Raw genomic sequence first — 23,855 nt, forward strand, 5'->3', positions numbered from 1 at the left:
TACACGATCTATGTTAAAATTTTATTATTATGTTTATTATTTGTTCTTTACATCATTTTGATCAAGTGATGTATTATAACTTTTATTAGTGTATAAAAAACAGATTCATTATAATTTAAAAAAATTGAAGTAAACAAACATTTAAAATATATTTTAATTTGAATTTTTTTCCTTTTATATATATTTTTTTAAATATTTTTAAAATTTATCAATTAGGTTTCATTAATGTTTGCAAATTTAATAAATATTTTGGTTCTCATTAAATGTTATTTGGTATTCTAATTTAAAATGTAAACAATTATAATTTATTTCAAAGTATTTGATATCGAAGAAACAAGCATAGTCCTAATATTAAATATTTGATAATATTATGTTTTCTTTACCGTAATTTTTTATTATTTTATAAAAATTAATTAAAATTAATATTAAAGTAATAAGAAAATAGGTACGGGTATGTGTACGAGATTATATCCATTACCCGGTGGGAATTGGGATGAGTATGAGATAGTAAAACTCGTTCCCGTCCCGTTGCCATCCCTACTCGTAATTCAGTCACAACAATATATTATTATCTTTTCATAAATTATTTATTATAATTATTTAACAGTAGGTTGACAATATAATATTTTTTAAATATTATTTGATTGAATGTTTAATTTATTTGTTTATTATTTTACGTATATTAATACTTAAATTTCAATTATAGTGTAATGTTTGATGAAACATGTAAACATTTTATTTTTTACTATTAAAAATAAATTGATCAACTCAATAGATTGAGTAAAAAATTTATGTCTTAGAAAAAAGTAAATTAGATCGAATCAAGTCATTTTTATTTTAATATGTAATGAGTCCATTTATGTGAACTAGATCGACTTATTTTGAGAATTCTAACTATCAACATATATTAAATAAAAAATTATATTATATATACCTGTTTTAGTTACTTATTCCGTATTATTATACTTGTTTGTTCCCATCCATATTTAGCAAACAAAATATGATGAATATTCTTATAGAACTTCTTTGTTGAGCCAAAAATATATGGGAATTTTATTTTGATCACTTTAATCTTTTTTGGTCAAAACTTAGTAATTGATTTGATTTGGGAGGTAACAGTGCACATATCATATGTCATCATATCCTTGTCACCTTTATAACTGTGAAAAATTAAACGTCTTTGCAAAGATTTGTGAATGTGCTGTTTTTATTCATTTGCAGTGCAACCCTTAACGCAACACGCATTTGAGCCTGAGTAATAATAATTCATGTCTAATGAAATTTATGATATTCACGTTCCTTGCACAAATTCAACATAAATACCACTGAGGCTTCAAACACAAAACAACAAATATGCACGTACACACATACTATTGCATATGCATTATCAAATATGTTATCTTAAGTTCGAACAAATGATATCATTAAGATTAGATATTGTATTTAAGATATTATTTAAAAAATAAACTATATTTAAATTATTTTTAACTTTGATCTCAATTCATAAATGATATGAATCGATACAATTTTAATTTTTTATAAAATATCTGAAATTTTGTCTAAAAAAAGTCAAATTTTATTATTTTAATAGTTGAAGTTAGTAAAAAAAAAATTGTTGTGAATGACTAATGTAACTTAAATACCTATTTTAAAAATTAGTGGACAATACATTTACATACAGGACAGTATATTATTCGAAGGTATTTTGACACCACTATCTTTTTTACTACCATTTGACACAATTCTTCATTACTATTCACTTTCTCTTCCTTCTAAAATTATAAAAATTAAATTTTATGAAGACTATTTTACCCAAAAAAATTGTCAAATAGTCGTCAAATGGTGTCAAATAACCTTTTTCCTTGCTCAAAATATCCATTGACAATTAATCTGTATGCGAGATGATTGGGAAAGGAATATACATATATATATATATATATATATATATATATATATATATATATATATATATATATATTGGACAAGAAGATAAGAAAGCAAAAATAAAAAAAATTAATTTTTTTTAATAATAACATTAAGAAGAAGGTGATATACGGGATTTCATGACTTAAGGGGTGCAGGAAGAAAAAGGGGTGCAGAAAGAAATGCTCAAATTTCTGTAGTGAGACAACTTAACAGTGGTACGAGCCCATATGTGAAGTACTCGGTCCAAAAGTTATTGAGTTTGCTTATGTATCAAGAGCTTCTTCTAATACATTGAGCCACACACAATTGGGTTTTGCACCCCATGATTGCAATTTGGATCACGCAATACGAAAATATAATTATTTGAAAAACATTTTCATATTGTACATAGTGTAATACACTCTTAGATTGCATAATTTTAAATATTTTGTAAATTATACAATTCAAAATACGTTATTGAATTTGAGTTGCACAATTTACAATATATTTTTTAATCATACGATTTAAAATATTTTTTATTCATCCACAATTTTAAAAAAAAAATCATACCTATCAAAATGAAAAGAAAGAAGGAATTGAACAATTAAAAGCAATCAAGTAACATGATACTTTGACACATAATACATTTATTATTTTATTTATTCTTCATTCTATGTCTCATTTTCCAACATTTTGTCAATATTGGTTTCAATGGTTTCACAATTACCAACACAACATGATTTGGTTAAAAAGATAACTTTCTAACATTATGATTAAAAAATACAATTCACTTTGTTATGTTCATTCATATATTTTGCATACATATACTTTGTTTATAAACTATATTGAACTTGATGACATATCCAAACAAATTCCCATGGTCTGATCGTTGCTTTTGTTTTGCATCAATAAACATATTTATTGAGTTTTATTTTTCTAAATCTTCTTATTAGATCCTTAAAAATTTGCTGATAAATTGCTCCGTTTATCGATTAAATAATAATACACAAAAAGTATCCTTTTGCTTTCATCTTTAAGCTAAAGTCTACCAAATTGAATATATTATATTACTTTTGTAATCAAAACATATCAACATAACATTATAATTAAAATCTTTAAATTTAAAAATCAAGGTTCTAGACAGAAATATTTACCCAACTTTAGATATTTCAAAAAGTAAAAAAAAAAAAAAAACTAAAGTTAATATTTCAAAGGTTAGAAATTAAAACAAAGAATCTGATAATTTTCTAGAGATTAAAAACACCATTAACTCGTAACCTTACCAGTACGGTTCCTGTATCACTATATATAAAACATTGAATATTAATAAATTGTATAATAAATAATAACTATTTTAAAATATTTTCTTAGAGTACAATAATTTGAACCAAAATAAAAAACTAAAATGTAACCTGGATTGAATTGAATTCATCCATAAAATATGTGAAAATGTTGCATTGAAGGAACATGTCACGAACACATAAAATAAATCCAACCAAAGTGTTCTTTCTTCTACCACGTTTTTTCTTTTCAGACAGCTACCTCAAAGTATTCTCTGCTTTTATGGAGTAAATTGCCCCTCCATTGAAGCAAAAGCAAGCTCAAGTTGCAATTGCGTGCTCATGCTTCCACAACCCTTCAATTCAGCTTTTCATTTGCATGCGCAGTTGGATTTCTCTAGGGTTTGGTGGTCACGGATCAAATAAGCTGAGGCTAAGGTCAGTAGAAAAATTTCGAATTTCCTGCCCCAATCAATAATCCATTTATTCTCCATTTCTTTTGCCGATTCCTGAGTCGAGGGTCGTTGTAAATTTCTCATATTGACTGCGGATTCTGTTAAATATCGAATTGGGGGTACCCTGCATTCTATGGGGGTGCCCGATAATTTTGTCTATCTAAAATCTGTTTTACAATTCACAATTGCAATGTCACTGTTAGGAAGTGAAAATTGTGTTTATGCGTAGGTAATGGTATGACCCCCCTACTGAACCTTTACTAGCGTTCATAAGCATAGTTGCCTGATATGATTTGTGGTAATGCAGCAGAATGTGTATATATTGCTCCAATTGTGGTTAGAATCGCGAGAACAATATGGTGTTTTATGAATTGTGGAGTAGTGAGTGGGTGAAGTAATAGTACTGTGGAAGTCTGTGACATACAATACCTGTTCAAGGGAAGGAGGAGAAGTATTTATATGTTCTTTTTCTTTGAGTACTTTAGTGATCAACCTGAACAGATGAATTCTTGATTCTTGTATGGCATTGGCATATGCTTCAGATTTATAATTTTGAAATTGATTAAATATGTTTTTAGTCTTGAACTTTGGACATAAAATTGAAATTTCTCTGTCCCAAACTTTGATACATTTTGGTGAGCACACTTAAAAAATGAATGGATATAGTCATCATAACCTAACTGTGTTAAATTTTATTATGTATCAAACGTGTTTTAGTATGGTGTTTGAGTTGTTTACACCATTTTGACGCATTTCAACTGAAATGCCAGTTTGGAACACTATTTAACAAGCCCAAAAAGTGAACGTCATTAAATTGAAATGACTATATCTATTTATTTCTAATGTTTGGAAACCAAAATATATCATAGTTTGGGATGAAGACAAATTTCAAATTTGCGTAAAAAATTAGAAACTAAAACCATATTAACCCCTTTGAAATTATTACTCTGCATAAAGTTAGTATTCCAACAAAAGGGTTGCCATAAACTTGTGATTTTCCTTCCAGTTTGGGCAGGTGAAGAGAATGATCCTCGCAAAGCAGTACCGATGCATACATTCATCTAGCTGCCAATGCACCAAAGGGCATTTAACTGAAGATGTGATATTCTTAGTATTTTATCACTTGAATTGGAATCCAAAGCTAATTGCTACACTGTCATGTGCATGCAAATGGTTCGATGATTTTGCGAAGCGAGTTCTGTGGAAAGAGTTTTGTCGAACAAGAGCTCCAAAAATGATGCTTGATCTGCAGTCTAGTGGCAGTCACAGTGTTGATGGGAACTGGAGAGCCCTAGGGAAGTTGCTTATCTACTGTGCAGGAAGCAAGAAAGGTGGTTTGTTCACCAACATTCACATCCCTGGTCATTTTGTTTATCAGACACGGTTTTCTAGAACATCTGGAAGGAGTTTTCTCTTACCACAATGCAGAACTGATGTTTTGTATGTATCTGATCCTTGCGAGCATCTGGACCAAGGTGAAGAGGGGGACATAGGGTTCTTCCGAGGAGTTTTTAAGTCATTTTCAGCTTCAAAGGTGAAGAAAATGCTTATCAAGAGAAGTGCCAAGTTCCATCCAACAGAAGTGTGTCCTTATTGTAAAGCAAAGTTGTGGAACATGCTGCAAGCCAATATGATTCCTCAAAGTGCTAGTTGCAGGTTGGGTTCCTATGAAGATTGTGTCGAGTATTATGTATGCCTAAACGGTCACATGCTTGGCTTCTGCACCCTGTTACCATTGTCTGATTCTGAAGAAGCATCTGAGTTGGTGTAATATAAATGATTCTCTGGTTTTTTCTTGTATCTGTAAAACGCAACTTTCTCTCCTGTTTATGTTTTCTTTTTTTGTTTCAATATAAAATGAAAATTGAGGCTGGAAATTTATTTGTGCATAGAAGGGTATGTTTTCTGTCACTTTCCATAATTCAGAGACAAATCAAAGTGGTCTCACAGAATGAACATTTACATGATATCTTTATGTTATTGTTTTGAATGATTTTTCAACGATTTCAAACAAAATACTTGATTTCATTACTTCAATTATTAGAATTAAGTCATATCTTCAATGTAAATGTTCATTTTATCTTCCACTTAAAATCTAAATCATAAAATCTTAAGATTTTTGTTCCTTGAAATCCCTATCCTCACTTCTCATAAATGTTTCCAAAGTATATTAAAGTTTCACCAATTCTTTCAAATTATTTCATATATCTCAAATCATATGGTAAAATCTCAAGTATTTGAAAATAAAATGAAAATTTAAGAGTTGGGAAAGTAATTTTTAATTATTAAAAGTACTATTAAACATACCAATTAAGATTAAAAAAAAAATCCAGAAGACATTTCCTAGTAATGTGTATTGTTGAGTTTCGTCTAAGTTGATACATTTATGGAGTATGATCCATCACTCTTTTTATGTCATGGCAGTAATTTAAAAGTATTTTTTTTTAATATTTCTATTTAGACGTGTAGACAAACATTTCCATAATTTTTTTTACATAAAAAGTTGATTTACATATTATTTAATTAAATTATTTGGTATAATTTTCTAAATTTTTATTTTTAATTTGTATATAAATTTATTTAATTTTTGCTGTCGTACTTTTTTATCTTCCAAAAATAACTTGCGAAAGAATTTTTTCTAAACAAACTATTATTAATCAAGTTACTCTTCACTTTCAAACTCTAATAACAAAATTATGCTTTCAAATTCTTTTTAAAATCCGATCAAATGTATCAAACTAAAAGAAGGTTGCAAAATTAGTAAACTATCAACCATTCGCAAGTTCTATGTCTAGTAAACTATCAAGTAACCAATGGATCGTTGAAATATCAATTTGTTAAAAATGAACATAAACAATTTGAGTATTCAAAAAGTTATTTTGTACCTTATCCAAGTATTATAGCGTAGACATGTTCACAAATTACAGTTCAATTTTTCGAACGCGTACTTGTTAACTACACAGTATACAAAACCGTGCTTGGTATGCCAAAGCCAAATAAGATGATAGAAGTAAGCAGTTTCTACTTTAAACATCGTATTGCATGATAACCAATTTGGCAGCAAACATAATCTTACATACAGTTGCATCAGTCAAAATCTTAAAAATCTAATATAAACACACGACTCCAACATTTAAACTTTCAGAAAGATACACTCAGACCACATTCAACTCTTACACACAAGATTGAATGCACTGCTAGTATAAAAAAATCACAACCTAACTTCCCATATTAACTAAAGAACCTAACTGGAAGACTTGCATCATACCTTTCAATGTCTTTAAAAATGATCACAAGTCATAAATCTGCGAACAAGAAAAAACCCTGCAAGACCCTACCACCCTTCAACAGAATAGTTTGCTTTTCAGTTAGATAACTACCTTTACCTACTCTTCTTTTAATTGACTGATATACTCGGATGAGTCAGTTCTATTACCCATAGAAGTCACACGAGAAGAAGAACTCGATGATGTAACTCTACCAGAAGGAACAGGCCTCTCATAGCGTTTTGATGAATTTCCACTATGGTCATCGGCTGCAGCATTCTGTGCCTCCTCTGCTAGTTTTCTCATAAGGTTCATGATAATTGGAACAAACTTGCTAGACAAGGAGATGAGTCCTGGAAGCTGAAAGAAAAAGGGAACATTAGGATACTAAACACATCCTGTAAAACACAAGCTACTATGGTACATACATGCTCTACTGTATCTATTGCACCGGGTTTGGTAGAAGTGCGAAACACAAGAGAATGAAATCATATGGCAAACCACATGTGTTACTTATACATAATTTTGATTAGTGCAAGAATACTGTAGTCTGGAACTTGTTTCAGGAAACCCTTGCAGGAGTATGTAAACATTAGATGGGGTCTGTTTTTTACAAGGTATTGGTTTGCAAGTTTCAGTTTGTTTTAATGCTATATTTAATTGATAAATGCAAGTAATCCAGCATGTACGGTCATGTCCAATGGGTTGATTAACCTCTTTTCTGAAACCAATATCAGGGGAAGCCCAGAAATGTTACATATCTTACATGAAAAAAATCAAGACAATATTTTATATCCAGTAAAATGTATCGTTTAAAATCTTTCGTGAAGGTCAATTACACCTTCCCTGAAATTACTCCAACAGCTGAACCCAATATAGTAGGTAACGGCTCGTTAGCTGAACTAGATACTAATTGTCACAGCTCAGAAGTAAACTTAATAAACAGGATAGAAAGAACTAACAACTATAAAAAATCTAAGAATGAACAACAAATCATAAGAGATACTCACAGCTCCATTTTGAAATTCTCCCGCAACGTCAAGCTGCACCCATAGGGCTTTCAAGAGAAGATAGCCAACAAAGATGACACCTATATACAAGGGATTTCTGCCATACAGAGAAGCAAACTTGGGTGAAACCAATTAAAGTAAATAGTTGGATAAAAGTCAAGAAATTTCTGTAGGTTTGAACATTCTTATGTTTTTGAAAATGCCCATTTAATAGTTGATGTAAAACACAAATTATGGAGTTTATTCGGGTACACTTCTCTTTGTGTGGGTGCAGTCACCCCTTTACAATTTGTCGTTAATGAGTACCGGTAGCTTCATAAATACAAGGCAGTATAAATAACAATATCGTAAGCTCTTTTTTGTATTTTATGGATGCTAAATGTATCTAGCAAGTTAGCAGCAGTTCCAAACATGCCATTCCCGAGGTTTTGGGACAAGTAAGGAGGGCACAGCCCTTTGGCAGATTGCAATATATGTTGTTGATTGATCACATGGTTAGAAAGCAGTAAGAGAATTTTAAGGATGTTCTAGTTAGTTTGTTATGAGATAAACTGGTCTTTTGACCTCCTTATGGGGCTCAACCTAATGGTTATTTCAGTGAGTTTAATTAGGGTACATGCAAACAGAGAAGATAGATGGAGATTAAGAGCGAATAAAAACGGAGCCTTATTTTCTTTCAAAGGAAGAAGTTAGAAAGATATCAGGTAGGTAAAATTAGCATCCACCTTAAAACTGTCATAAATTCATTAAATCCAAGAATAAGCAAAGCAACAATTGCCCATGGTGGAGGTAACCAATTGTTGCTACGATTGTTTGCTTCCTGAAATTAAAAAGAAATTTCATCATCAATATGTTAGTAAAACGTTTGATCAGTAACTAAACAATATGGTACCATAATATTCATCATAATTTTTATCAAACCAATTATGTCCCCTGGTTTGCAAGCAACAATGTAACCTTTACACACGGATATTAATTAAAATAAATTAATAGCATTTATATTTCAAATAATTTTTATTTAATATTTTTCCTATGAATAGAAGAACCTTGAAAGTCATAAAAAGAATGGAGAGAATATCATGCCTGTGCAGCAATGGCCTGAGACACAGTATATTCTGTCTCTATCTTGAATTGCCTCCACAATGATTTGCACTGGACAGGTGTGATCAATGTTTTAGTGGATGGGACCTTCAAAGAAAATTAAAACACAACAAATGATCAGTCACAAGGATAGAAAATATTCCCAAATCATGAGAACGTGCAAGATATCTAAACACCAACATTCTTTAGCCTAAAATACACACTAAGCAATTCAGAAGAAAGCACTAAGTAATTTTCTATATATTTTATTTATGTTAGGAATGAAGGACCATGTAATATTAAACTTTAAGAGCAAATCCAAAGATAATATCAGAAACTATCTTAATAGAGATATGACTGTTGTAGTCCTTATAAGTTTAGGACAACTTTCACTTCACAAAGTGGTTTTGTGGAGTTAAGTCTAAGCCCAAATTCTAAGACTTTTATGTGAGGCAAGGGATGAGGATCACACATAAGTCCTGCTGATTATTTGAATACAGAAGTGCAGAGAAATAAGTGTAAGGAAGTGAAGAATATGAGGAAATTATTGGGAGGAGGAGACTGTCTTTGCAAATGAATACCGAAATAGATAACCAATAACTAACAAATTAGTCCAGTTAATCATTTATTGGGAGGTTATAAATTGAGAGGGGAAGAATTAACAGACAGAATTTTGAAGTTGTTGCGGGGATGGCGTCGGGTCTCCCAAACTACCTCGGTATTTGTTTATTCTATATCTTAAGTAAAATTTATATTATTCTTGTATTTTGTTTGCCGCTTCCTCTGAAACCCAAGTGATATTGAGTTCTGTCCAGGAGCTGCGCACACACAATCACATAGGATAAAAAGGTGCCAATGGTGCCTAGTATTTACAAGAATGGAGGTAAGATTGGACTCAGTGCAGCTGGGACCAAGATATGCAAGAAACTTGGTTCAACTTGCAAACTAGACTCAAGAAATTGGAAGAAATGATGGAAAAGGTAATGTTCGTGGTGTGTTATAGATTGTTGTATAGAGGGGATTGTCAGAATCCCTCAAGTGAGGAGTGACTAGGGATGTCAACGGGGCGGATAGGGTACGGGTAGTAGTTCTCCCGTACCCTACCCGTTGAATAAATATTCGTCCCGTACCTGTATCCATATCCGTCGGGTATCCGTTATGCGAGTACCCGTCTATTTTTTTCATATCCGCGGGTATCCACGGGTATCCGCGGGTATTTACAAAAATATTTAAAAAAATAATTATTTAACCATAATTATTGTTTGGATCAACAAGTTCCCTTTCTCCAATTGATTATTGAAAAATAAACAAATAAAAAATCACTACCAATTTATATTGTAGTTTATTTTTGAATAAAATATTAAAGAAATTACTAACTTCATCAATGTCCACCTCTTACAACATTGTATAAAGTTTCATGTTGTCCAATTTTAATCTAGAAGAGCCTTAAAACATAAGGAGTTCAATAAAAATTTCTAACAATCACTTAATTAAAATATCTAAGTAAAAGTGTTAATTTCATTACCTTCCATGTTGGTCCATAACCAATCTTAGAGACACATCAATGCCTCCACAGTATATGGAAGTAATTTACTCATTTGTGGGGTAAGAATCTGACTACCATTATTGAATGAAGACTCATAATGTTTTTACTAATATATATATATATATATATATATATATATATAATTTTTCTGAATTAAAGTTTTTACTAATATAATGAAGACTCATAATGTTTTGACTCATTTGTGCGGTAATAATTTTTCTGAATTAAAGTTTAGCGGGTACGGGTATCCACGGGTACGGATACTATGATACCCGTACCCGCCCCGTTAACATGCGGGTATCAAAAATACCCATACCCACGGGTAGCGGATATCCATTTTTAATATCCATTTCCTATCCGTTGCGGGTTTTATTCGCGGATACCCGCGAGTACGGAATTTTTTGACATCCCTAGGAGTGATACAGTTCAATAGTTCCGTGCAACCTTTCGATTACAGCTAAATTTCTGATCCAGTTTGTACTAGCCCGCCTTCTCACTTTCTGTTATTTCCAAAAACTCAGGCTCCCCTAGTTCTGTTCTCACCCTGATACCAGATCAGGAGAAGAGATATACCTGTTTATTATCTTCATAGATTGCATTTCTGATCTATCATTTGTCAAATATAATGTAGCAAGAACAAAATTGCACCTGCTCCCAAGTGCTTGAAGCCAGTGGATCGAGTGTCGTGATGCTCTTCTCTTTACCAGCATCGCTTGATGAATCTGTCAATGCGACTGTTAATGTTTTCTCTATATCATAAATATCATCAGCATCAGCCAAACGAATTACAGCCATTACAGACAGCAACTTCAAGCACTGTAAATGAATAAATTTGGTTAAAAGGGTATCTCAATCTCAAATGCAATAGAAACTCGGGTAACAATATGTGAATCTTAATTATATATCATACTGAAGAGCGGGAAGACTTTGTGATGGCTCGAATATCTTCATTACCCGTCCAAATACGAGGCATTGAATCAGAATCATGACTAAACAATGTCATAAACCTGCATTGAATTTAAAGATAAGTGCCTCTAATAATGTAGAACTTAATAAGTCAACTTAGCATGAAGTTTATACCTGTCCTTCATACGGATTAGAACTCTGCCAGCCTCTTCCCTAGCCCTGGCTTCTATCACACCCTTTGCATAATCCTCTAAAGTCACAATCATGCTATTTTTTGTTTCTTCATCCATATCATATCTGTCAAGTTCCAAAGAGAACCCAGAAACAGCTGCTAGAGTCTCACGTTTAAGAAGTTTCCTTATCGATGGCCAAGTATCACTATTAGCTCCATCCAATAGAGTTTCAACAGGTGCAGATAATGCCTCCTTCAGTTGTTCCTGCAAGCGTACTACTATCAGCAAATTTCCTAGGAAGTTAGCCACTCTCCTATATAAACACAGCAAACTTCTAGCAAGTATCACTAAGAAAAAAACTTGACATAAACTTTGACTGTCCATTATTAATTGGCAAAATAATGACAAAATACATTGTATGAAACCATCAATTTGCCCTTTTTTTCTCCCCGATAACTGTAGTGGAAACTCTTTTTTAGTTCTAATTTCAAATGGCCACCTACAAGATTTCAACCATTGGTCTATTTGGCCCAACACGAGATAAAATTCTTTCAATATAAAGCATGAATGAACAATGTTTGACATGTACCTCATATGATGAAACTAGTTCTGATATCTTAGATGCACGGACAGATAAGACATGTGCATCAACATCACGCCGTAGCTTCTCCCTCACTTTAGATGTATCCCAGTCGGCTATTTCAATGACAACATCTGCAAGAATAACATTTTGGTGTCAAATTGTAATTCACTGACATCCTTCATCATATTGAGGCATATAAGACTCAATACCTGCACATCCTTCGTCAAACTTAGCCATACAAGACTCTACGCACCTATTAGCAGCAGAAGAAAACCCTTGCCCTCCATTCAAAGCCTTGTCAAATGCTTCCTTGAACTTATCAAAAACTATGGACCTTACATGTCCCAGCGCAGTTTGGAATGCTGGTTGGGCAAGCTAACCAATTGAAAAGGCATTAAGCGAAATATAGCAGCACTGTAGATCTAAGACTTATGACTACTCTCCGAAAACATCTAAGAAAAATAAACATGACCAACAGTCCAATATCTTAATTAGTCAGTCTTATTTCAATATCATTAATTTTGGTTTCTCGTTGTTTTATCGCTATTTCATTTATTTTTACATGAAATTAAAGATAAAAAAAAAAAAACATGATTGTGCAAGAATGAACTTAAGAAGAATTACTTGCAACAGTTTTTCTTGAAGTTGCTTTTGCTTTGCCGTTCTGACACCTTCGTCAAAATAATTGGCTTCAGCATCATATCTAGAGTTAAAAAAAAAAAAAAATCTCAATTTACCTTCAATCAAAATCAAGTCATTTTCATATAATGTTTCAACATGCATGACAGGTTCCTGGAAGCTAAAGAAATAGTTAAAAAGTAGTTAGAGTTGTTAGGTGTTTCTAGTAGTAGGGCTCTCAGCTTTAATAGTTGAACGAGATTCATCCTGAATTTCTACCTTTGGGGATTTAAGAGTAGTTCAGTTGTAGAAAGGGAAGCCATTTTTAAAGGAAAGACCAACACAAGAGGAATCTCTTCTTTTCTGTTCGCATTTCATTCACCAATAATATATTCATTATTTTTCTTTATCTCTGGTACTTCTCTTCATTCTTGTTTGTGGCTTTCATCTTAAACTGCATTTTATTTTTTAAGTTACCGTGTAACATCATAGCAATAAAACTGTCATTGAATGTATAAAGCTGTGAGGTAAGAAACAAAAAGACCATGAAGTGAATATTCATCCTCCTTCGACCACCTTGGGCAATAAAAATCACTCCTCGCTCATTACATCAGTTCACGTTCTCAAAGTTTCTTTTTCTTGTTTAAATGAAGATCTCTTGCCGTCTTAATTCTTTGTAATTAATATCTACTTCTAAGTAATAATAATATGTATCCCAGAACCAAAGGGTTTCTCACTTCAAGAAAGTACGAAAGAGGGTTGTTGTTTGCAGCATTTCTCTTGCGTATGGAAAGAGGTTGTTTCAGAATTTGAATTCATAATCAACCCAATCACAAAGGACAACTTACAAAAAAGCAAGGATTCAATTAAACAACAAGGCAAAGACTCTAATATTTCCAAACAGAAATAGTTTAGAGCCCTAGGATTTAGCAGAGAGTTTATAATATGGCATTTGCATGGAAGTCAATAAACGAGCCATAAAAAATGTCATAAAATTGGACCATACTCACTCTGAAAGACAAGTGGTAAGGATTGAATTGAGATTTTTCCCAAAACCAGAAATAGGGCCAGATTGCACAGCCTCTTTCAACTCACACCAGTCCTGAGTAGTCATTATAAAGTAATTTCCATGACATTAGTACTTACGATTGTCAAGTGTTGGACAACTATACAAAAAGAAATGTAAATACCTTATTTGAAACAAAAAGGTCATATTTCTCATTAGCAATTTCTTCACATCGAACAGTAGCAACCATGACCTACAAGTGGTTGGATCATATATAATTAAGAAAATCGACATACATGTAAAACAAAAACAGTGGCACCATAACCTCTGCTTATCTACCTTGTGTGCGGGAAGGTCGAGATCCTTATTCTCCTTAATGATTTTCCAGATTTCCTGAGCACTAAAAGAAAAGCCAGAAGCAGGAACCACTCCACGTCGATCCCCTGCAAGGCCACCGGGAGCGATAGAATGCTGGAATCGTTTCCTCAAGTTGGCAACCTACATTTAAAACTAATCAATAATAGCATAAGCAAATTGATTAACTTTGTTTTACACTATGAAAGCTAAACTAATACAAATCTATGCATATACACAGTGAGCCACATCAGACACATGCTGGTATCTAGTCATTCAATACCAACATGTAAATCAGAAGGAAGCTAGTGCACAATTCACACCTGTTCCTTAAATTGTTCTTCCTTTTCTTCGAAACTAGAAAGAGCAACAACTTCAACCTGGTCATTGGTATCCAAGTGCAAAGAATTACTATAAAAGTCCAATACAATTCTCCTATGCATAAGCGAACATCATTAGTAAAGTTTACTGATTCAAAACGGATGATGATCTTACAATGAAAAAATCACTTAATGGGGTTTCCTTATGGGCCTCTGGTTTAGGAACAGAGTCCCATATCTGTCAAGTAAAAAGTACAGAAATCAAGGTGAACAAAAAAGTTGGATACCTCTATGATAACATCATATAAAAAAGTGACATGACTGAATTACCTTCTGAATATCTTCTCGCAAAACAGGCTCTAAATTTTCAAGCGGTGTCTATGAAAGGAAAAGGTTAACCACGTAGTAAATAAAGATATACAGACAAGAAAAAACATGAAAGACTAGAAAATATTTAAAATTAGCAAAACAAGGTGTAGCTTTTTGCTTTGACACCTTTGTCTTGTCACGTATGACAAACAGCAATGTTGTTTTGCGTGGACTAAACAATCTCATCATGACCTGAAAGCAAATACAAGCATCCAATTAGATAAATAACAATAACAACTCGTAAGATTGCAAAATGCTGCCTGCAGTTAATCGGCTGTTGAATGATACCTGAAACACAGTTTTTAAAAGAGGCTTATTTGCAGCTTGTTCGCGGCCAATGTCATGGCACCACCTTTACAAATATTAAAGAGGAGGAAAAATCAGTTGCACAAAGGAAGAAGATATAACCTAAAGGACATTAAAAAAAGACAGCAACTACACAGACTTGAAATTTTCTTGTACAAGTCTGTAATAAATATGTCCAAGGAAGAAGAGGCCAGAAAGAACTCACATGTTTATTAGCACTATATCAGAAATGGCCAAAGCAAATAAAGCACTCTGCTTTTCAAATGCAGTGTCATCCTGAGGGAAAGACAATTTCAGTATAATGGAGAAACAACCAAAGGCAGAAGTATAATCTCTCCTTGTCCTATTTTTTCCTAAGGAAATGCAGACCCAGTGGTCTAGAATAGTCAACTTTCTAACATGCATAAATGTAATAAATCTGAGAGCTAATTGAATCCTCTCATTTAACATGGCCAAAAAAAATTAAGAGTACTGTAAATTATAATAAAAAAAGGTATGGCGAACTATGTTTCACTGGAGCAACAAACACATCGACGTCTGTGCAATGAAGTTAATGATATAAAATGAAAATGCAAATGACAAAAGGCAACAGACTCTGGACCATGACCACAATGATCAAAGTAAGTTAAGGTGGAGAAAACACCTCTCCACGCTCTCTTCCATCTGTACCCTCCAAATCCATCACAAGTGTACAAGGCTCTATGCCAACACATTTAGCCATCCAAATTCCTTTGGTTGTTTGAGACCTGAAAACAAGCACGTGATATGTATCAGTTTTCCACCTTGCTAAATGGGCAAGGTCTAAGAGATAGATGAGAGTTGTAACAACATGCCTTCCTTTAAATGCATCCATCTCTCTGAAGTTGGTATTAAACAAAGAATTTAAGAGTGTACTCTTGCCTGTTCAAACAACACAAGACAATTGTAAAAATGGCTTCGCTAGGAATGGAATTCATCACCTCTTCGTCTATTATAATGTATATATGCTTAAGATAACGAAGAATATAAAACATACCACTACTTTGAGGACCCATTATAGAAACTACGGCATAGGAAAGCCCACATTCACCTAACTTAACTTCTTTCATGAAGTTTTCGATTCCGGCAACATTGATTGTACCATCTCCATCAATAAGCTGAGTGGAACAACAATGGTCTGAATAATAAACATACTTTCAAGATTAATAATGTCGCCGTTCAAAACATGCTACGGATTAAATCAAATCAACATTAAGGAATAACAATTTACTAAAACTGAGAAGTATTAAAAAAAAAAATCAGATGAAAACATTGTTATCAGTTATAGCTGCAGGCATCGTTTCTATTTCGTTGAAATTGTACTAAAAGGCTTTGATAAGTATATTTCAGGAAATGCATGTAAGAGACGTACCCATTTGCATGAATCGGGATTGGGTTTGAAGAAGGGGAAAAGTTAAGAGAAAGGGCAATCTCTCATCTTACAAAATCATTTACAATTTGGCTTTTGTTCTTATAAACTATCTTCAAACTGTCTCTGCCTAATGCATTTTCGTCTTCTTGTTTCCGCCATACAACACAACACAGAGATTTTTGTTCTGTTTAACGGTGTCAAACATTTTCCCCTTTTTCTTGAAAAAATTCTTGTGTGGACAATTGTTTACTATCTTTCCTATTTTATGCATCTTTAAATTTGGAAAAAGTTGTGTTAGAATAACCCTTCTTCTTTTATTCTTGCCACTTTCAACTTCTTTTGAATCCATTACATTATATAATATAACATAACTTATGAGACAAATATCTAAGTTTTCCCTAATTGGTGAGAGAGTCTTCTTCAGCCTTTTAATGTAATAAAAATTGAAAATAATAATAAAACATATTAAATATCAAAATTATTTTTTTGACTAAAGAATGTCAAAAACTCCATTTTTATTATATTCTTCTCCTACCTCTATAACTACATATTATTATTATTATTATTTTCATCCATTTATGTTCGTTAAGTAAACAAAGTTAATCCTACCTGTATTTTTTCAATGTTGACTGTAAAAGAAAATAGTTACTCTTTCCATTATTATTTATAAACAATATAAAAATATATTTTTCTTAATCATAATAAATTTTAACTATTTTTAGTTCATTTAATTCTTATCTTAAATATCCTAATTTCAATTAATATTTTAATTTTGGTCATGCCATTATAATGTTTTTTTTCCATGAGTTGCATTACTTTTTGTATGAGTAATTATTTTTTGTTTCACTATTCTCAGTATTAGAATATAAGTAACATGACATTTAATGTAATTAACTAGTTTTTTTTTTTAGATTTTTTATTTTTTTTTCTTTCAACAGTGTATTGTGGTGGGTTAGTTGTAAGAAATATAACTAGTATGTGATTGCACCTTTTTTTTAGAAAATAATATAATTAATATTATATTTATTATTTATAAAAAAATTGGTATCTATTTTCTATGTAAAAATTTTCAAAAAGTAAAAAATATACATTTTTTTTAGTAATAACGTATACCTACCATTTTTTATTGATTTAAATGTGATGAAAAATTATTGGATAAAAGTATGATATTATCTTGTTTTTTCAATAGTGTGTTGTGGGCTAGTTTTAAGGAATATAATTGCAATAGCTAATCAAATTCATAATTAATTACGAGATTATTTAATACTTTTAAAATATTTTTTACCAAAACATTAAATAAAATAAAATTGGTGACATGTTTCATTTTTTAATAATATATGTTTTTCTTTTCTTTCTCTCGATGATGTCATAACTGAAATACTGTCTAAAAATTAAAACACATTTTTCTCGGGATTGCTAATGAAAATTATTTATATTATTATTTTTTTATATAAAATAAAATCGGGAGAATAAAAATTTAGAGAAATGGCATTAGAAAGAGTGAGTGGAAGTACAAATTTCAGTGAATACAAGAGAGAAAAAGGGAAAAAGGCGGGAACTCGAAAGCATTAGAAACCAAACAAAACTGTGTCTTTCTGTTTTCTCTCGAAAACCACTGCAGAGATTGAAACGGAGATGAAGGAGAAGGAGAAAGAGAAAGAGAAAGTGGAAGAGAGGTACACGCAGTGGAAGTCTCTTGTTCCCGTTCTCTACGATTGGCTTGCCAACCACAACCTCGTTTGGCCTTCTCTTTCTTGCAGGTTTTTTTTTTTTCTCTCTCTCTGTTTAGGGTTTTCCATTTTCCAAATCAATTTTAATCAATTATGCGCTTCCAATTCATTGCAGATGGGGTCCTCAACTGGAACAAGCAACCTACAAGAACCGTCACCGTCTCTATCTCTCTGAGCAGGTTTTCTTTATTCCATTTCCTTTGCTTGTACATTTTCCATTTCAACGTTTTTCTATTGTGTGCATTATTGCTTCGTCTTTTGTTCTTCTCAGACTGACGGAAGTGTTCCCAACACTCTCGTTATAGCCAACTGCGAGGTTGTTAAACCCAGGGTTGCTGCTGCTGAGCACATCTCTCAGGTCAGCTTCATGTTGTCATTCCATTTACACTTAAGTTAATTAATGATTACGTTTTTGATTTCTTCCTAATGTGCCATTTTTTTTTGGTTTTATCTTTCAGTTTAACGAAGAATCACGGTCTCCTTTTGTAAAAAAGTTCAAAACTATACTACATCCTGGCGAGGTATGGTTGTTTCTGGCTTATGGGAGCCATACTTTTGGTTTAGGTCTAATTTCGTCTTTGACGTGTATTTATGCACTCATAAATGCCTTGTTACCGATCAGGCTTAGCCACTTATAAACACTATTTTAAATCCTAACTAGAGGCGCTTACTGATGACAGTCAGCCTCAAAATCGCATTTTTGAATATTTTTTATATTGTTTATATCATATATTCTTCTTGGATCACCATGTTATTGGTATCATGTTTACATTTTTAATTTTGTTTATGTTTTCTTGGTAGAGAAATTTTGTTAATATTGATTATATCGTATATGCGTATAAATTCTTCAAATTACAAAAGTAATTGACATTTAATGACATTCATAATTAACAGTAAAATCATACGCGTCTTGAACAAAACCAGATAAGTAAATACCATAAAAATCAAATACAAGTTTCCAAGATTAGGAATAACTTATCGTAAATCATCATCTTCTAAACCCCAGCCTTCTTTATCATTTCCACTACTATTACAGCTGTAGCTTTCATTTTTGATAATTGAAATCCCAAAAGGCCCAAATGCTTTTGTTTGGAGAGCTTTTGGGAATCAATACATAGCACCACTTTAGTTCTGCTGTGGTCACTATTCAATCTGGTGATTGGTAAACTACGACTATTATACTAAACTGTTCTGCTGTTCCTAAAGCACACTTTTTTAAACCTTGTTAATATAATCGACGAAGTTTATTTATAATTTACTTCAACATTGGTTTACTTATTTTTTTTCAGGTAAATAGAATCAGGGAATTTCCACAAAAAAGTCAGATAGTAGCTACTCACACAGATAGTCCTGAGGTTAGATGACTTTTTTATGTTTCCTTTTCTCTGTTAAATTAAAATACCATTAATTTTATCCTAAACTTTGTGGTTAATGAACTTGTCGAAGTTTGATAACTGAATTATAATTTTCTATATCGTAAAACAGGTATTTATATGGGATGTTGAAGCTCAGCCAAATCGAAATGCTGTTCTGGGGGCTGCCACTTCTCGTCCTGACCTGGTTTGTTTTCATACATTCTTTTAAAATAATTTGGTTCTTCCACACCTTTATTCATGAGTCAGGCACCTGAAATATAAGCTATACCTTTTTTCAGGTATTAACTGGCCATAAGGATAATGCTGAATTTGCTTTGGCTATGTGCCCATCTGAGCCCTTTGTACTTTCTGGAGGTTGTAGTCTTTTTTATTGCCTTCTCACCATGAAAGATGTTTATTTTGCCTGGAGTAAATTTCTTTCCCTAGCATTAGGTTTTTGGAATCTGAGAAAAAAACATTATCCTAAAATTTGCAGTTACCAAATATAAAACCACAAACACATGCTTATTATTGGCTGTAATCTTGTCGGGTTGTTATGTTGCTCCTACTATATAAACTTTATCTGTTATTTCCTCCCCGCATAAAGCAAATGGTATTGTCCTTACCCTTTTTGGATTATTTACTTCTTATGGACATTGGATTTTTGTTAATTTTGTTTGAATCCACTATGGTAGGGAAGGACAAATGTGTGGTTTTATGGAGTGTTCATGATCATATTTCAACTTTAGCTGTTGAAGAAGCACCCACTGTTAAACAGGGCTCTAAAAGTGGGGGAAATAATGCAAAAGCTACAGAAAGCCCTACTATTGGACCAAGGGGCATCTACCAGGGTCATACGGACACTGTTGAAGATGTGCAATTTTGCCCATCAAGGTAGTTTTTTCTTGCTTTTATCATACTTGTGCCAGTTTCTGTTTAGCTAAATCTGAATTATTTATGATTTAATTTTGGTAAAATATCTTATCATGAGGTATGTATTTGCTGTAGTTTATTTGTTTGCCAGTTACTTATTGTGTTGCAGGAATAATAATTTTGGACATTTTAATTTTTTGTTAACTTATTTTGTTATGATAGAATTTATCTTAATGAAATTCAGTTTGTTATACTGAAGGGTAGACTTGAGTTGTAAGTTGATAAAAAATCGAACAGTAATATTTCAATTTCAAACTTTGATTTGGATATAAGTCCAATATTAATGGATTGACTTGCTGATTTCCATATCATTTTCTCCTTTGCTGTTTCATTGTTATTTTGACATGCATCTTGTACCTTTTTGTGACTGTGAATTGTAGTGCACAGGAGTTCTGTAGTGTTGGTGATGATTCTCGTCTTATACTCTGGGATGCACGAGTTGGATCTGCTCCAGTTGTCAAGGTTTAATTCTTCAGTTCATCTGCATTATTGCTGTTTTCTTCATGTTTCAAAAACCAAGTGTTAATTGCTGAAATACTTCAAGAAGTTAAAAGAGATATTCTTAGTTTCGGATGATCATTGTTGAATAGTCACCTTAATTGTAGTTACTCCTAACCCACCCAAATTACAATCTTTGGGGCTTGTCTAAATTGCAATCTTAATGGAGGAGGTGATGGTGACACATAGACGAGTGATATGACCAAAATAGAGTATATAAATGGAATGTAACCCCCCCTTACAAGTCATATTTATAGGATTAAGTTAATCTTGAAGCCACATTCTAATATGTTATACGAGTCTATTGTTTTAGTGAGTTTAAATCTAAACTCACATTTTAATAATCATAAGCATCCTATCACTTGTCAAATTTGAATTGCATAAGGAGTTTAGGAGTGGCTTTTGAATATGAACTTACTCTTTAGTGGTCCAAATGCAGAGAATTTTTTTGTTACTATTATTAATATTTCTTCCAAGAAGAAATTGACATCAGTACAACTTATGTTTTTATTTGAGGTTTTCTTACCATTTGAATTTTCGGTATATTTTAAAATTTAGGTTCTCATAAATCTCATTTGGGTTTGATATTTGCCTTTTTCTTTCAATTACTATCATGAAACGTTTGTAATGTAGATTTGAACATGCTTACATTTTCCTCCTTTTGTCCCATGGTTATCTTTTTATGCAGGTTGACAAAGCACATAATGCAGATCTTCATTGTGTTGATTGGAGTCCTCATGACTCAAATTTTATACTAACTGGGTATCCCCTTACACCATTTGAATTAATGTGAATTAAGTTCTGATTTTTCTTGCTGATAAAGAAAAGTACTGATTTTTCTTTATTTGAAGCAGCCTTTTTAAGTTCTTCATGCTTATAGATTTAACTTAAAGGTTAAAATTTAGGTGCTTTTCTTGCTGATAAAGAAAAGTACTGATTTTTCTTTATTTGAATCCTTGTTCTGAGTTTTGTTTCTTTGGATTCAGTTCTGCGGATAATACAGTCCACATGTTTGATCGTCGAAAGCTTAAAAGTAGTGGAGTTGGATCGCCTGTTTATAAATTTAAAGGTCATGATGCAGCAGTCCTCTGTGTACAGGTAGCTGGAGATTCCACCTTGTATAATTTAATTGAAGTTCTAATTTGCAAGTCAGTTATGGACATTTTAATCTTGTGCTTGTTAACCTACATTTTTCTTCTGTTTCAGTGGAGTCCTGACAAGTCATCTGTATTTGGTAGTGCTGCTGAAGATGGTATTTTAAATATCTGGGACTATGAAAAGGTTTAAACTCAATTTAAAGTCAGACCTTTTTGTATCATGCCTCCCTTTTTTATGAAATGTGAATTGTATATACAATACTAATCAATATGGATCTTATGGACTTCAAAAAAAATTTTGAGTGCCAGAGCTACTGAAAAACCTGAATTCAGAAACCTTATTGTTATTTTTTATCAATGAATTGTTTGAGTCCTTCCAGGAAATAGAAGAGATCCAAAGGCTGCTTGTCAATAATATTCGAAAGAATCTTTCTTGCCTATCTATTTTTTATTGTACAGCAGGGCTGGTCCTACAATCATGAAAATTTATTTTCTAAATTATGAGGATGAGATTTGATTGGCTAGCTTATAGCCATTTTATCGCCAATTGTAATTGTTTGATTTATCTCATTGATGTCAGATTTTTTTCTTATATTGCATGATTGTTTTTGTTACTTTTAGGTTGGTAAAACAACTGATTCTGCTGGTTCAAAATCACCAAATACCCCCTCTGGTTTATTCTTTCGACATGCTGGGCATAGGTATGATATGAAGTGGTTGCGTGCATTCATTTCTTGTAATTTGCTGTGATGTAATATATAACTGGTTATGGAGTAAATACCCGTACCCTTATCACGTACCAACCTGCACACCAATGACGGATTTTATCAAGAATAGTGTTTAATACGGCGTGTTTGTGCATTCAGGGACAAGGTTGTTGACTTCCACTGGAGTGCATGTGATCCGTGGACAATTGTTAGTGTCTCTGATGATTGTGAAAGTAGTGGTGGCGGTGGCACCTTACAGGTAAACACTAGTTTATTTTATCCTTAGGTTAAAATGATTTCTCGTCATCACAGACTGGAACAATAAACCTTATTATACTCCTTTGTTTTACTTTTATAAAGTAACGAGTTTCTGACTGTTATGAATTTCTTGGTTTTGTTATTATGTGAAAAAGTTGTAAAATGCCGGAGATATGAAAGTATTTTCTGATATTATGTGAAATGTTTTGATCATTCTATTGTCTTTTTGCTAACATTTTATGATACAGATATGGCGGATGATGGATCTCATATATCGACCAGAGGAGGAGGTGCTCACTGAGCTGGATAAGTTCAGATCTCATATTTTTGGATGTAACTCGTGACATTTCGTAAAACACGATCTGCATCTTTTGCTTGGAATAGAAAGTATATGATTGAGAATGAAATTTAGTTTCAGTTCCTGCATTTCATGTTCTTGAATCAAAATTGGTCTTTTAGTTCAGTAATTAGTATTTGGTCTTTAATATTAACTACTAACTTTTGTATGAATTTTTAAAATAAATTATAGTTTTGATTGAAGAAACTTATCTGATATAATTTGAATGCCCGTTGCAATAAATTTCAGGTAGACTTTTATGTTTAGTTACACGTGGAAGCAGGCAATTGCGTCTTGCACCACATCACTTTGAACCTGCACACCCTTAGTTTTTGGAATTCCAATTTTACCCTTGGAAGCTTAACTGAAACTG

General features: G+C 32.3%; 3 protein-coding genes across 3 annotated transcripts; 2 read left to right on the forward strand and 1 right to left on the reverse strand.

Annotated features, from left to right (window-relative positions):
• The first annotated feature begins 3,347 nt into the window (after positions 1–3,347).
• On the forward strand, positions 3,348–5,551 carry LOC114183549 (EID1-like F-box protein 2). Its single transcript, XM_028070607.1, has 2 exons — positions 3,348–3,623; positions 4,647–5,551. Exon 2 carries the CDS (start codon positions 4,665–4,667, stop codon positions 5,409–5,411), a length of 747 nt encoding a protein of 248 aa, XP_027926408.1. The 5' UTR covers positions 3,348–3,623; positions 4,647–4,664; the 3' UTR covers positions 5,412–5,551.
• Positions 5,552–6,685: 1,134 nt separating this feature from the next.
• Positions 6,686–16,761, reverse strand: LOC114183329 (protein ROOT HAIR DEFECTIVE 3-like). Its single transcript, XM_028070306.1, has 23 exons — positions 16,568–16,761; positions 16,193–16,333; positions 16,011–16,077; positions 15,821–15,923; positions 15,383–15,453; positions 15,160–15,223; positions 14,998–15,063; positions 14,833–14,880; positions 14,678–14,740; positions 14,506–14,562; positions 14,168–14,326; positions 14,013–14,081; positions 13,833–13,924; positions 12,829–12,907; positions 12,414–12,579; positions 12,211–12,335; positions 11,623–11,885; positions 11,453–11,549; positions 11,191–11,358; positions 9,000–9,104; positions 8,642–8,736; positions 7,917–8,013; positions 6,686–7,266 (listed from the first exon to the last, which is right to left on the reverse strand). The coding sequence occupies exons 1-23, from the start codon at positions 16,575–16,577 to the stop codon at positions 7,027–7,029; spliced, it is 2,445 nt and encodes an 814-aa protein (XP_027926107.1). The 5' UTR covers positions 16,578–16,761; the 3' UTR covers positions 6,686–7,026.
• Positions 16,762–18,084: 1,323 nt separating this feature from the next.
• On the forward strand, positions 18,085–23,689 carry LOC114183328 (WD-40 repeat-containing protein MSI4-like). The gene is made up of 15 exons (XM_028070305.1): positions 18,085–18,327; positions 18,413–18,476; positions 18,569–18,655; positions 18,756–18,818; positions 19,587–19,652; positions 19,783–19,857; positions 19,952–20,027; positions 20,348–20,546; positions 20,966–21,047; positions 21,772–21,845; positions 22,070–22,181; positions 22,290–22,364; positions 22,802–22,881; positions 23,047–23,146; positions 23,394–23,689. The coding sequence occupies exons 1-15, from the start codon at positions 18,203–18,205 to the stop codon at positions 23,487–23,489; spliced, it is 1,374 nt and encodes a 457-aa protein (XP_027926106.1). The 5' UTR covers positions 18,085–18,202; the 3' UTR covers positions 23,490–23,689.
• Positions 23,690–23,855: the final 166 nt, after the last annotated feature.

The sequence above is a fragment of the Vigna unguiculata genome, chromosome 5 (assembly GCF_004118075.2).
Source record: "Vigna unguiculata cultivar IT97K-499-35 chromosome 5, ASM411807v1, whole genome shotgun sequence".
NCBI lineage: Eukaryota > Viridiplantae > Streptophyta > Magnoliopsida > Fabales > Fabaceae > Vigna > Vigna unguiculata.

Excerpts from the sequence above, each read along its gene's own strand:
- LOC114183549 (XM_028070607.1), top strand. The coding sequence starts at position 4,665 with ATGATCCTCGCAAAGCAGTACCGATGCATACATTCATCTAGCTGCCAA.
- LOC114183329 (XM_028070306.1), bottom strand. Across the intron at positions 15,224-15,382 it reads GATATAGTGCTAATAAACAT|GTGGTGCCATGACATTGGCC; the intron begins GTGAGTTCTTTC and ends ATATTTGTAAAG. Across the intron at positions 12,336-12,413 it reads GTTTGACGAAGGATGTGCAG|ATGTTGTCATTGAAATAGCC; the intron begins GTATTGAGTCTT and ends TTATTCTTGCAG.
- LOC114183328 (XM_028070305.1), top strand. The coding sequence starts at position 18,203 with ATGAAGGAGAAGGAGAAAGAGAAAGAGAAAGTGGAAGAGAGGTACACG. Across the intron at positions 20,028-20,347 it reads GCCCTTTGTACTTTCTGGAG|GGAAGGACAAATGTGTGGTT; the intron begins GTTGTAGTCTTT and ends CCACTATGGTAG. Across the intron at positions 21,846-22,069 it reads TCAAATTTTATACTAACTGG|TTCTGCGGATAATACAGTCC; the intron begins GTATCCCCTTAC and ends CTTTGGATTCAG.